This window comes from Pelodiscus sinensis, chromosome 3 (genome assembly GCF_049634645.1).
Source record: "Pelodiscus sinensis isolate JC-2024 chromosome 3, ASM4963464v1, whole genome shotgun sequence".
Taxonomy (NCBI): Eukaryota; Metazoa; Chordata; order Testudines; family Trionychidae; genus Pelodiscus; species Pelodiscus sinensis.
The window spans coordinates 170,993,918-171,007,295 of NC_134713.1; the positions used below are offsets into that span (position 1 = coordinate 170,993,918).

General features: G+C 39.8%; 1 protein-coding gene across 2 annotated transcripts in view; it reads right to left on the bottom strand.

Moving 5' to 3' along the window:
• UBR2 (ubiquitin protein ligase E3 component n-recognin 2) overlaps positions 1-13,378 on the bottom strand; it is a 120,669-nt gene that overhangs the window by 74,113 nt on the left and 33,178 nt on the right. The window contains exons 10-17 of one of the 2 annotated variants that reach the window (XM_006122090.4): positions 12,942-13,030; positions 12,035-12,133; positions 8,989-9,152; positions 8,805-8,904; positions 6,838-6,966; positions 5,383-5,566; positions 3,668-3,729; positions 1,168-1,278 (exon numbers count right to left, since the gene is read on the bottom strand). In XM_006122090.4, coding sequence (XP_006122152.2) covers positions 1,168-1,278; positions 3,668-3,729; positions 5,383-5,566; positions 6,838-6,966; positions 8,805-8,904; positions 8,989-9,152; positions 12,035-12,133; positions 12,942-13,030 — 938 coding nt within the window. Of the gene's footprint in view, positions 1-1,167; positions 1,279-3,667; positions 3,730-5,382; positions 5,567-6,837; positions 6,967-8,804; positions 8,905-8,988; positions 9,153-12,034; positions 12,134-12,205; positions 12,305-12,941; positions 13,031-13,378 lie in introns of both variants that reach the window. The other variant, XM_006122091.4, reaches the window with a different exon arrangement.

Consider the following 13,378-nt stretch of genomic DNA (forward strand, 5'->3'; position numbering starts at 1 on the left):
AAAGTAACAAGGATCCAAGATTAATTGAGGTCAAAAGGTTGAAGGTTTAATCTATGAGGAGAAAAGTGCCTGAAGCAGCAGGATGACCCCGTCTATGGCTAAGGGCAGTAGAAGAGGAACTGAGGGGAGGGGGCCAGGGCACGCTCAACTGTGCAAGACACCAGCTGCACATGCACAGCCCGACTAGCAATTGCTTAGAAAAAGCTCCGATCAGCGGTGCCGGGACGAGCCCAACACTATACGTGGAGCACCCACGGGGACATCAACTGAAGAAGAACTATACCTTTTAATCTTATACCACACCGCCTTAATGCATGTACCAACAGAGGCTAAACTATATAGTTAAATATGGTGCTGTAAACACATTTTTTTCCTCCCCACAGGACTCCTGTTTTCTTCAGAGCACAGGTTGGATGGTGTTCAAAAAATGAATTACTGTTGTGTAGCAAATGAGGCAGTGTGCAGGAATCCTGCCTCATTTGCTTCAGAAGTTGCAAAGTGTGTAATAATTGTGGGAAGGAACTAGTGAGGGAGAAAGGTTGGTTTTATGGTGTTCACGTCACTTAACCACAAACAAAAACTGAGCTCTTTTCCTGTTTCTGCCATAGTCTGTTATGCTAAGCAAATCATTCTGGCAGGTAGCCACTAGCTGTGTATTCTTTTGATTACTGGGTGCTTACCTTGAGACACAAGGGGCCCAATTTGTGAAAACTTACATTTGCAAATGAAGTGAATGGGAGCGGTGCATGTACCTCCAGAAGAATTATCTTGTGAAATGTTGTGAAATCAGTGCCCAAGTCATCCTGCTCAGGATAGGGGGGACCATTCTACAGAGATAAATATAGCTCTGTGGTTGTTTGGGCCCAAGCTGGAACTTCGGCTCTTAAACCCAGAAAAAGGGGAAGGCTCCAGCCCAAGCCGAAATGTCAACACAGATTTATTTAGCCCTGTAACATAAGCTTGAGTCAGCTAACGCAGGCTCTGATACTCACTGCTACGTGTCGTCTTTTCCAATATTTACATCCCATCAGTGACCTTTTTAAATTAGAGATGGTTTTGTTTTTAACAGAAATGAGGTATATTCTAGTAGTTTCCAACAATGACACAGGATCATTACAACAAACTAGCATAAACAAACATATACATCATAGCTATTAAACAACTTACTTGATTAACAAGAGAGAACCCATTTCTTCTCCACATCCCTGCATGCACTTGGGCGCATAAAACTAGGCATCGTAGAGGATGCTCTATTAACAAAGGTGGGCTAAGTTCACTCTAAAGAAAACATAAAATAGCAACACCTTAATACAATTATCAAAAATATAACTTCATATGATATAAAACCACTAAAGACTTTTAGGAACAGAAAAAGGGAACACAAAACAAACATACTTCAAGGCTGTGTCTAGACTGGCCAGTTTTTCTGGAAAATCAGCTGCTTTTCTGGACAAACTTGCCAGCTGTCTACACTGGCCGCTTGAATTCCTGCAAAAGCACTGACTTCCTACTGTAAGAAATCAGTGCTTTTTGCGGAATACTATGCTGCTCCCGTTCGGGCAAAAGTCCCTTTTACGCAAAACTTTTGCGCAAAAGGGTCAGTGTAGACAGCTGAGATTTGTTTTCTGCAAAAAAGCCTCGATCGCGAAAATGGCGATAGCGGCTTTTTAGCGGAAAAGCACGTCTAGATTGGCCAGGGACGCTTTTCCGCAAAAAGTGCTTTTGCGGAAAAGCGTCCATGCCAATCTAGACGCTCTTTTCCGAAAATGCTTTTAACCGAAAAGTTTTCCGTTAAAAGCATTTCCGGAAAATAATGCCAGTCTAGACGTAGCGCAAGCGTTTCATAAAACAGATTAAAAATGAGCTAATCTTCCCTGTTAACTTATCCCGTATTTTACCTTGGTTTGATATTGCACTTCCATGCTTAAAACCCTTAGCTTTTATTTTTCATCTTTTATTTTTAATTTTCTTCTGAATGTAATATATATCAACACTAGTATACTAGTCAATATTTTTGGATAATTTTTCCTCTTCCTTTTGTTTGGTCTCTTATTCCATGTACTTCTGACTCTTTCAAAAGAAAATTATTTCTTATTTTACAAATTGATGTAATTCTTCTGCCAATTCAACACCCTTCCTCCTTTCTTTTATATACAGTAATTCCTCATTTAACACGGTAAATACATTTCAGAAAATGATCGTGTTAAGTGAAAACGTGTTATGAGGGGTCAATTTTCCCATTGAAAATAATGGAAAAGGTGGGGGTTGCATTTCAAGCAGTTGGGAATGGGGAAACCCAGCTGCCGGCCTGCAAGCTGGGTCGGAGGAGAGGGAGCAAGGTGTTCGGCGAGAGGGGGTCTCAGGGGAACAGCGCAGCGAGCAGCGAACCCTCCGCCGCTTTGCAGAGAGGCAGGGGAAGCCCCACGCAGCTGCCGGTGACTGGCTGGCTGGGGAAACCAAGTCGTCGGCCTGAAAGCTGGGTCAGAAGAAAGAGAGAGCAAGGCGTCTGGTGAGAGGGGGTCTCCGGGGAATGGTGTGGCGAGCAGCGAATCTTCCGCCGCTTTGAAGAGAGACGGGCGAAGCCCCACGCAGCCACCGATGACCAGCCGGCTGGGGAAACCTAGCCGATGGACTGCAAGCAGGGGTGGAGGAGAGGGAGCAAGGCGTCCAGTGAGAGGGGGTCGCTGGGGAACAGCATGGCAAACCCTCTGCTGCTTTGCAGTGAGGCAGGGGAAGCCCCGCACAGCCGCCAGCCGGCTGGGGAAACCATGTTATTTCAGGGACGGTCATGTTGTTCAAAAAAAACCTTCCCCCCCAAAAAATCATGCTATCGCAAAAACGCGTTAAGCGGGCACGTGTTGAGCGAGTAATTACTGTATGTTCTTTCAATTAACCCCTTTTCTTATAACACCCACTGCCCATTACTTGACATTTAATGTCCATATTACAGGCGGTATCCTAAAAGAGACATGTAGAGAGTAGTGGCTCAGGGCATGCGAAAGCTGCCACAGCCAAAGAAGGAATTAACTTCTGGGAGCAGTCCCAAAACTCAACTTCAAACAAAGTGGAGACAGGATATGAGAAACAGAATGAGATTTTTTTTTTTAAACAGTTAACCCCTCCCCACTAATAGTGGATTGTTCCTAAAGAGCGCCTAAGATTTAAAAACAGATTGTCTTTCTAAATGAAGTATACACCAAAAAAGTTATTTTCTTAACAGTTAAGCTGTGTCTAGACTGCATCCCTCGGCCAACAGGGGGATGCAAATCAAGCACTTCGGAAGTGCAAATGAGCCCGGGATTTAACATCCTGGGCTTCATTTGCATACTCTCGTTCCAACGCTGTGCCAATCAGGCTCAGTGTAGAAAGTGAACGTAAACTGTAGCTGTGACTCGGCCGCGTTTCTGCTGACAGTGGGGGCTTTTTCGGCAGATCCTGTACTTGCTACACTTTACTTTTACTTTCGACACTGAGCCTGATCGGCACAGCGTCAGAATGTGAGTATGCAAATGAAGCCCAGGATATTTAAATCCTGGGCTCATTTGCACTTCCAAAGTGCTTGATTTGCATCCCTCTGTTGGCAGAGGGATGCAGTTTAGACATAGTCTTATATGCCACTTTAAAAACTTCAAAGTATATTATAAATATTAATTAAATTTCACAATACCAATGGTAACAGCTCTGGAAACTTGTATGCCACTTCACTTTTGCTTAGCAACACATGCAAACCTGTATGGGTATACAAAATAAAAGGATACATTTTAATACATACTTGATATTAGCCCCTAACAATACATTTTTTGCAACCATCTGCATGGTTTAAACCTTTCCACGCTGTTTTAAGACACAAACATCCAGCCAAAGTTCCTAAGGCATGCAGGATGCACACAATCAAATTTTCATACAACTGATCAAGACACCTGTGATGTGTGTGAGCATATCTAATAAACTTTGGATGAAGTCTGTTTCCATTTCTATAAACCCTGCTTTAACAAAAAAACCTTCAAGTTATCCCCTTCTCTCAATCAAACTGAGGACATAACTGGCAGCTAATGTAACAAAGGAAATTAAGTAAACATAATATTTCAATAGGTTCAAAATGGTCACCTCATTTAAACAGTGTTATTCTTTTCAGCTTTTTATGATGCACTCATCATCATGGCATATGACCCTTCCCTAACTCACACCTTCTGCCCCTTTCCCTCCTTCCCCCCACACTTATTGTACAAGAAATAAAACTCTTTCCATTGTTCTGGAAATATCATGAAGTAACAAAAGGTACATATTAATACCTGCTTTTCTCATAAAAGAGAAATATTCCACAATTACCATCCTTTACCTGTAAGAACGAGTTACCCATGACAAACTCACTTGCTCTTCTTTCAGTCTTCACACACTAATTTTGAGAATTCAACAGGACAATTTTTTCTCAACTGCAACACTTCTGCTGCTTGTGAAGATTCAAAATAATTTGACCGTGACCTACTGAACTTGCTAAACCGAAGATCAAATGCCCATTTAATCTGCAATATTTAACTGTCAATATGCCAATCATCCTTACTACTACATGACTTACTGATTCAATTTAAACTAAAATTCAAGCAAAGACCAAGGCACATTACAGACTTATGTATAGTCAGAGGTGTGAATTCCTGACCTGATGGCACAGCTCTATGTAAGTCAATAGTGTGGAGAGTTCTACTGGCAAAACTGTGCTCTTACAGTATAGCCTATTTTATTCCAGGGGCCAGTTCTACTATGCCAGTACAAAGTGCAGCTTTCTAGGAGTATCCTGCCAGGACAGTATACAAGTACTCCCATTCCTGTAAAACACTCCTAATATAGAGATAACCTTCATCTATTTCCAATACAATTGCTCAATTACTGAGCCAAAATGTAAGGTAAAAGTGCAATCACTATATAAATTCCTGATGATAACACTGGTTGTAAGGGATAGATGCATTTTACAACCCTTTCTCTTATACAGTGGTGTCCAATCTTTTCTTCCGAAGGACTGAACATATTTCAAAAATACCATAGAACCATAATCCATATTTTGTGGCAGATCCTCTGCCCTGTTCTATGCCTCTTTGTTCCACTGAGGTGACACAAAAGGAGCAGAAACCACCTGCAATCCCGTTGGGGATTCCCAGGGCATTGAGGGGGCTCCAAACAGGCACAAAACCAGCCTTGCCATCTCCTACATCTCTCTTCACATGAAGATGTCTTTGGGCAGACGGATGGAGATGGCAAGAGCACACTGCGTTCTGGCTATCCTCACATGGAATACAATCTCTTATACCTGTGTGCATGCAAGATGTGTATGTGCATTTATGTTAATTTAATTTTCTGAAATATTTTCAAAACTAGGATTATTCCTACCTGCAAGTAAACGGGAAACTGGGAGATGAATGCTGACTTTTTCCTGGGAAACACAGTATCTGATGGTCTCAACAGAGTGTCCACATATACTGAGAACGATAGGCTGTTCACCATCCGTAAAGCCACTGTGACACTGCATCAGCACAGTCAAGCATTTCTTATAAGCTTCAATGAGTACCTTTTCCTACAAAAAGATATTGTGGTTTACATACACCATGAAGAAAACAGAGTCCTTTCATATGATGTACAGTCGTTAACATACTAAGTTATGCTCTGTGTTTATTTTTTCCTCGTTTTTTTTAAAACTTTTCTTAATATAATCTTCTATTCTATTAGTCCTTTGGGCTCCTAATGGAGTATAAGGCCTCCAACATTCATTCTCCATCTCTTGTGATCCTTAGTGATAGTCTTGATTTGATCCCATGTTAAGCCAGCTACTTTTACTTTGTTCAGGTAGCTTCGTCGCCATGTTTGTTCGGGATGTCCCCTTTTCCTCTTTCCCTTTGGATTCCATTCTAACACTTGTCTCATGATACATTCCTCACAGTCCTTTCGCAGAATGTGGCCTGCCCATCGACATTTTCTTTTCTTAATCTGGACTTCCAGTGATTTCTGATTTGTTTTGGTCCACAAGGTTTCATTTGGCACTCTATCGTATCACTTCAGCTGGAGAACGTGTCTCAGGCATTTATTGACAAATGTCTGAATTCTCTTAGTGTTGCTCTGGACAACGTGCCACGCCTTGGAGCCACTCAGCAGCACTGATTTCACATTGGAAGTGAAAATACATAGTTTGGTTCTTGTTGAAATGGCTCTTGTACCCCAGACTGGTCGTAGTATGGCAAAAGCTTATTGCGATTGCGCCTTTCTTATTCTTGCACTGATGTCCTCTTCAGTTCCCCCATCCTTGTTGATAACACTCCCCAAGTATACAAATTGATCTACCTCTTGCACTGCTTTTCCTTCAACTGTAATTTCACCTCCCCGCCTGTTGTTAATGAACATCAACTTGGTCTTCTCTTGACTAAAATTGCGGCCCACTCGCTCAGCTGTTTCCTGTAGGGCATCTGTCTTATCTTGCATATGCTCTAATTTGTCTGCAAGCAAGGCTAAGTCGTCTGCAAACTCTAGATCTTCAAGTTTCCTAGTTTGAGTCCATTGGAGTCCCCTTCCTGAATCAGCATATGCTGTTTTTGTGACCCAGTCTAGGACAATCTTACTATTAATATAATCTTACTATTTTTAAATTACCCCAACTTATGAACTAGCCTGTGATGAGTGTGGCTCAGTAAGCTGTGGCACCTGCCTCTAGTAAAGAGAAAGAGGGCCACAGTGAGCCTCTGAGGCTAATACTATCCGCCAGTAGCATGAGACCCACAGACAGTAGCTGGCACTTTTTGACACAATATACGTTACCCACACTTCTCTTCATATATAAAAGCAGAAGGAACTCACATCTAAAGCACACCAGTCCTGCATCATTGAAATAACATGTGTTAATTTCATCTGTAATGTAAATGCTGCTTCCCATTCTGGTTCCATTTCAATATGTTGTCCTACTTGACGTGTAATGGGATCCATACCCTAAAAAAATCCACAAAGAATCATACAGATTAAATATGTAATTAAAAAACCCCTAGAGGTGCCAACATAAGATTGAGTAATTACTTGTACAGTTTAAACATTCTGCTCCTTTCACAAAATTATAAAAAGGATCTGGAAAGAAATAAAAGACGAAAATTTTTAAAAAGGGATGTTAGATAGCAATTAATTAAATAGTTGTATAACTGCACAAAATATTATCTGTTACACAACTATTCGATATTCCATGAGGGTGGGGCCAACAGCCAGTGCACTCCCAACCCCGCTCCCGGGGAGGCCCCTGACACCCCACACTGCTGCCTCTGTATCAGAGGCAGAAGCCCCATCCACGGGGCACCTGAGCTGGCATTCCATAGATGTCTACCAGCATCCCATGGAGCAGCTTCTGTCTGCAACAAACCTGGGCCTGCCACAGACAGAAGCTGCTCCATGGCAGCCTCCCATGTGTCCCCCTCCCCCCGCTGCTGCCTCTGATAGAGGTAGAAGTGTGGGGCGGGAGGGGAAGAAAGTGGCGCGTATGAGCCAATATGCACAGGGATCTGGTTTGAAAGCCAGTTTCCTACATGTACTAGCTCCCACTTGCCCCCCTCAACCTCAGAGGTAGCAGTTCTGTCAGAGGGAAGGGGAGATGGCGCCACAGCTCCGGTATTTGTGGGGAGCCAGATTAAAAACTGGCTCCCTATGGGGCACTGGCTCCTGTTCCCCCTGCCTCTGATAAGAGGCAACAAGGGGGAGGGGAAGCATGTAGTCAATAAGATTAACAGATAAGCGTAGGTTTATCGGTTAATTGTGTACTCAACTACACGTTGACATCTGTATTAAAAAATAAAGAGGGAAAATAGTATTAAACAATTCAGGATACAGAGGTGATAAAATACTGGATTAGACTGGTCACTAGTCTGATCTAGTATGGCAAGTCCCATTTATGATTTAGGAAGCATCTTGAATTGAAGACTAAGAGTCAAGAATTCTCTCTACAAATGTCTTTAATCAAGAGTCAAATCCTTAAAAGGAAAAACTTCTAAATACCAAATTCAGTTTGTTGAAGATATTTCTAAGGATTTTTTTTTATAAGTTTATAGATAAAAATAATTTAAAATTCAAACTGACATTCTCAAACGTGGTCGGATTAGGATAGCATGCTCTCAGCAATAATGAATTTATTAAAAGTATGAACAAAAGCTAAAAATTTGAGAGGTCACTGAATACTGAAAAGAATTATTGTTATTTGGTCAGGCCTTTTTGCCCTCATAGTTGACCTTACAAAAGTATAGTTAGTCTCAAAATACTGAAAAAAATAGTATAACAATGTATTAAAGGATCAAAATATTACAAAAGGGAATACCATCCTGTGTATATTTAAAAGTTCATTGGGACAAAGACTTTGTTTCCCAATATGTTTGTACAGAGCTGAGTACAATTGGTAATCCTCAAATAATTAAATATCGCCACATTAAATATAGCAAAAGCTAGATAAGACAGACTAGTCTAGCTATTCTCTCACATACAAATGTAAACTGCATCATTAACATGGCATCAAACTGGTACCCTTGTTTTAATTCTCCCTCTTTTTTTCTCCCCCCCCCACTTACACAGAAGGAAGTTAATGTACACTTTTACATGCACAAAGTTTAGGAACATTTGTTGTGATTCTAACAGACGTGTAATTTAATCACACTACACTGAAATCAACAGAAGATTGCAAGTACTTTGATGTAACAATTTAATTAAACAAAAAAAGTGTTTTACATCTGACATCATTCATTTTACTAAGACAGAAAATTTATGGTGTTTATTTTAAAACTGACAGATTCACATACCTGCATACACTTCAGTAACTCTAAGAAGGCATCAAAACCCTCTAGAAACTTTTGCCTCAAGTCATTTGTCCAATCAGATGGCTTGCTTATCAACACATACCTGAATCCAGTAGAAAAAAATTTGTGAGATAGTTTTAATAATTTTTAAAGTATTCATTAATTTGATTAGTATCAAAACTCTTACTTGAGATCCAAAATAAGACTCTGAACCCGCTTGAATTTGAAAGCTTGAAGGGCAGTATATCTTTCAAACTGAAATCTGCCCTGGATGTCCCGGTGCCTTAAGTGGTCCACAAATGTTCTGATGATTGTGGTCATAAGATTTTCTTCTGTTATCAGCATTCGAGCCTTTGCCAAAGTACAATAAAGTTTCTTGTAATCAACAAACATTGCTAACCAGAGAAACAGGCTAAATTAATATTGCATCTCTGCAGGTAAAAATCTATGCCTTTTCAGCCAAACCATCTACAGTATATTGCTGGTGTTCCTCTATAATTTAACATTACTTTAAAACAGAAGTTCGTAAGAGAAAATTAAAATTCATCTGCAAAACTACCTACTGCCTACTCCCTGGCTATTTCAGTAAGGTAATTAGAAACACGCTGAACTTAAGTACATAAGCAATCCTATTGAATCCAAAATGATGATTCATGTGCTTAAAGAGTCAGGCACATGCTTAATACCTTGCTGGATCACGGTCATACAAAATACATGACTACACTGCATATACAACCAATTGAATATGTTGTATAAGAGCAATTTTTAATAGTCTTTCAATTAAGTTAAGCCAATATATAAAGGCTTCAGTTGAGGAAACGTGTCAGCAAAGAACCTGGAAATGAGACTGAGCCTTTGGCTCTAATTGAGTTTATTTTTTAAAATATTACCTTTATGCTTCAAAAAATATTTTCTTTGTCTCAATCCTTATTGCTACAACTCTCACCTCTTTGATACTTCCTTTCAGGATTCTCTCTCTAACACTTAAAACTTTTTGAAAAAGAGATGTATTTTGGAAACATGATTAAAAACAATTTTTATTTAAGATATCTAACTAACTAACATTAATTAGATAAGATATCTAATTAACTAACATTACCTAGCTAAGTCCCGCAACCAGTACAAATAGTAGTGATGCCATTTTACAGACAAGCAAACTAAGATTAAGTGATACGGCCAGGGCAAGTCAGTGACAGAACTAGGAAGAGACCCCTGACCTCCTGAATCAAGAGGTAAGAATACATCATCAGCTGACACATCCAGGAGCTAGCAAACTGTTAAAAAGAAATCACAATTGAAATCAGTTATCCTGAAATCAGTTCCTAAATCATTTACCATGTTCTCCATACAGTCTTAGAAATTTTATCTGCCTTTAAATTGATTCTGCTTGGAAAACTTGCAACAACATTCTTTTTAGAAACAATTCTATGTAAGTCAGATTTTCTTTCCTCATTTTACTTAATTTCCAAAGCTGTTTTCATGAAGACAGAATCTCTGTTGAGTTCATCTACTCTTAAGTGTTCTTCACTTTAAACATTTTGTGATATACAAACAGACTTTGTGTGTCAGAAAAAATTCTCGAAATTCTGTGAAAGGCAGCCATTGGTTTTTAATAGAAAAACCGCAGCTGCTTTTGAGGAAAAACTTGCCAGCTGTCTACACTGGCTGCTTGAATTTCCGCAAGAACACTGACCATCTCATGTAAGATGGTCAGTGTTTTTGCGGAAATGCTATGCTGCTCCCGTTCGGGCAAAAGCCCTCTTGCACAAATGCTTTTGTGCAAGAGGGCCAGTGTAGACAACGCAGTATTGTTTTGCGCAAAAAAGCCCCGATCGCAAAAATGGCGATCGGGGCTTTCTTGCGCAAAACCGCGTCTAGATTGGCACGGACACTTTTCCGCAAAAAGTGCTTTTGCGGAAAAGCATCCGTGCCAATCTAGACGCTCTTTTCCGCAAATGCTTTTAACAGAAAAACTTTTCCATTAAAAGCATTTGCGGAAAATCATGCCAGTCTAGATGTAGCCCTAGTGTAACGTGGGTCTGCCCATTTAAAAGTAAAAAAGAATGTTCTTAATTCACAGCCAAGGGGAAACTAGAGTCAGGAGAGACCTGCAAGAAGGTTCTCATGTGGAAGCACGAAGATGATGAGCTGGGGAAGCTTCACAGAATTTCATCACAGACAGAAAATGCTGTGGTGACCCTGTCGTAAGAAAAAAGTTTACATCAAGGCCTTCCCAAAGAAGCCCATAGGCTGGAGTGAGATTGGCTGATGTCCTTAGGCACAGAGGGAGCTGTGAAGTGGAGAGAAAGACAGACTGAAAGAATATTAAATTGGAAGCCCCAAGGAAAGGAGAACTTGAAGCTAGAAAGGCAAAGGAACTGCATGTTTATTCTGTGAGTATTTCATAAATCAGATTGCATCACAGGGATTCTTATGTGAACACTTCTGACTGTGAATGGTGGAATGGAAAAATCAAGAAGGAAACTGAAGTATGGCAGCTGCAGTGCCACACCAGGGAGTAGTGTGCACCAACACCACACCCTATAACACTTGGCATGGATATTTACAGACTCTTAATTTGGCATGGTCAGAAGATGAAACTATGTATTAAAATGATAATCTCTCGATATACGTTCATTATTGAAAAAAATTGAGATGTCCAAAACAAAAGAATAGATCCACATACCCATGTGCTCAGGGACATTCAGGCTGTGTCTAGACTACAAAGTTCTATCAGAAAAAGATATGCAATTTGTGAACAGCAATTTGAGTATCTTTTCCCACTTTTCTTCCAAAAGAGGCTTTCCCAACAGCTGGCCCATCTACACTGGGCTGAATGTCAGAAAAAAAGTCTCTTTTGGAACTTGCCTTCCTCCTCATAGAATAAGGTTTACAGTGATGCCGAAAAAATGCGTCTGTTTAAAAAAAAAAAAAAAAAAAAAAAAAAAATCAGAAAAGCAGATGTGTTCCCTGGCAGAGCTTTTCTGGAATACCTCTGGTATCCCGGAAAACCTTTGCAGTCTAGACATACCTGTAGATACAGATTCAAAACTTCGCAGCATAGGTCCAACTCCAGTTCGCAAATGTTACCTATATTTAAAAACTACTAATTAGTTTTCATGAAGTCGGCAACACAGTGATTTGCACAGGAGTACTACAAATAGTCTATAAACTCAAGATTTTAGTGCAGCTCCTAACAAATGAAACTTTCTTCCCCCATCTTTAGTACTTACAAGTGAAGGCACTGTGAATATCTGTACCGAGAGGTCAGCAATTGAGAACTCTCTGTCGTGGTCATCTTTCACATAATCACTCTGCAATCGCTCATAGTTCTATTAAGAAGGAGGCAAAAAAAGGCAAGGAGTGCCAACTATCAGTTTTAAAAAAAGGCAAACACTACTCACCAGAGTAGGTACAGTGAAGAGTTGGACAGACAGAGCAGTCACGGACACTGCTCGCTCGTGATCATCCTCCATAAAATCTGTCTGCAACTGCCGGTAATTCTAAACAACAAGGGGGAAATTCACCTCTAATCCACACTGACCTGATGTTTGCTTTAAATTCAATCTCTAGGAGGGAGTGATACTGAACCATCATTAAGAAACAAACCTTGAACAATGGACATGACAATTTACTGGCCCATGCATAAAATCTACTCACCCATTCTAATTACCATTAAAGTGATTAGAATATCAAGAAGCTAATTAAGAGCATCTCAAAAATTAGTTATTGTAGGAAATACTATTAAGCGCAGTTGAGTTTAGGGGTCACCTTTAACTACTACCACCAACAAGAAATAATGACTGTCTCTCAAGTAATGGGACCTTAGTAGATTGGCTGGGAAAGATAAAATATCAGAGGTGATGCATCCTGTACTAGATAGTTGTTAGTTCGCCACCTGCATTAGATTGGAATAAAAAAAAATCTATTTTCTTGACAGGTCATAAGGTACTATGATAACTACGTTTTTGAACTCAGAAGGAAATAAATAGTTCTTATTTAAATAGTCTCACTTATCAAAAACAATCCCAAGCAATACTCCAAACAATAGAGTATCATTACTTTTGTATGTCCTACTTGAAACTTTTTACCAGGCTGTATTTTGAAGCATTTTCCATTTATCATAAGAAAGGTACTTACTCTTGCAAACCGGATAGCAAAGAGTTTCTTGTATTTCAAATCCATAAGTAGACTGCTCATGAATAACTGATGATACACACTTCTAGCTCCTGTTAAGAAAATATACATATTATTTTGCCATTACTGACCAGCAGATTATCATGAAAACAACTATAATGGTAACCTTGTAAATTAAGAAGAAATTCTACTCTCCTATCCCCTATCGAAGAGGGCTTTGATAACATTTAGCAATCAATAGAAAATGGTGAAGAAAACCATCAGTTTCCCCCACTCCTAAGTATTTTTTTTGTAGTGTTATTTCTTCTTCCACACATTTTTCAGCACCATTAAGGACAAAAATCAATTCTTGCAAGAAAATACAAAGAACTTAACTTTGGATTTGTCAGTTAAGAAAAAAAATAGTTAAGAATGATTATGCTTTAAAATATATGCACGCA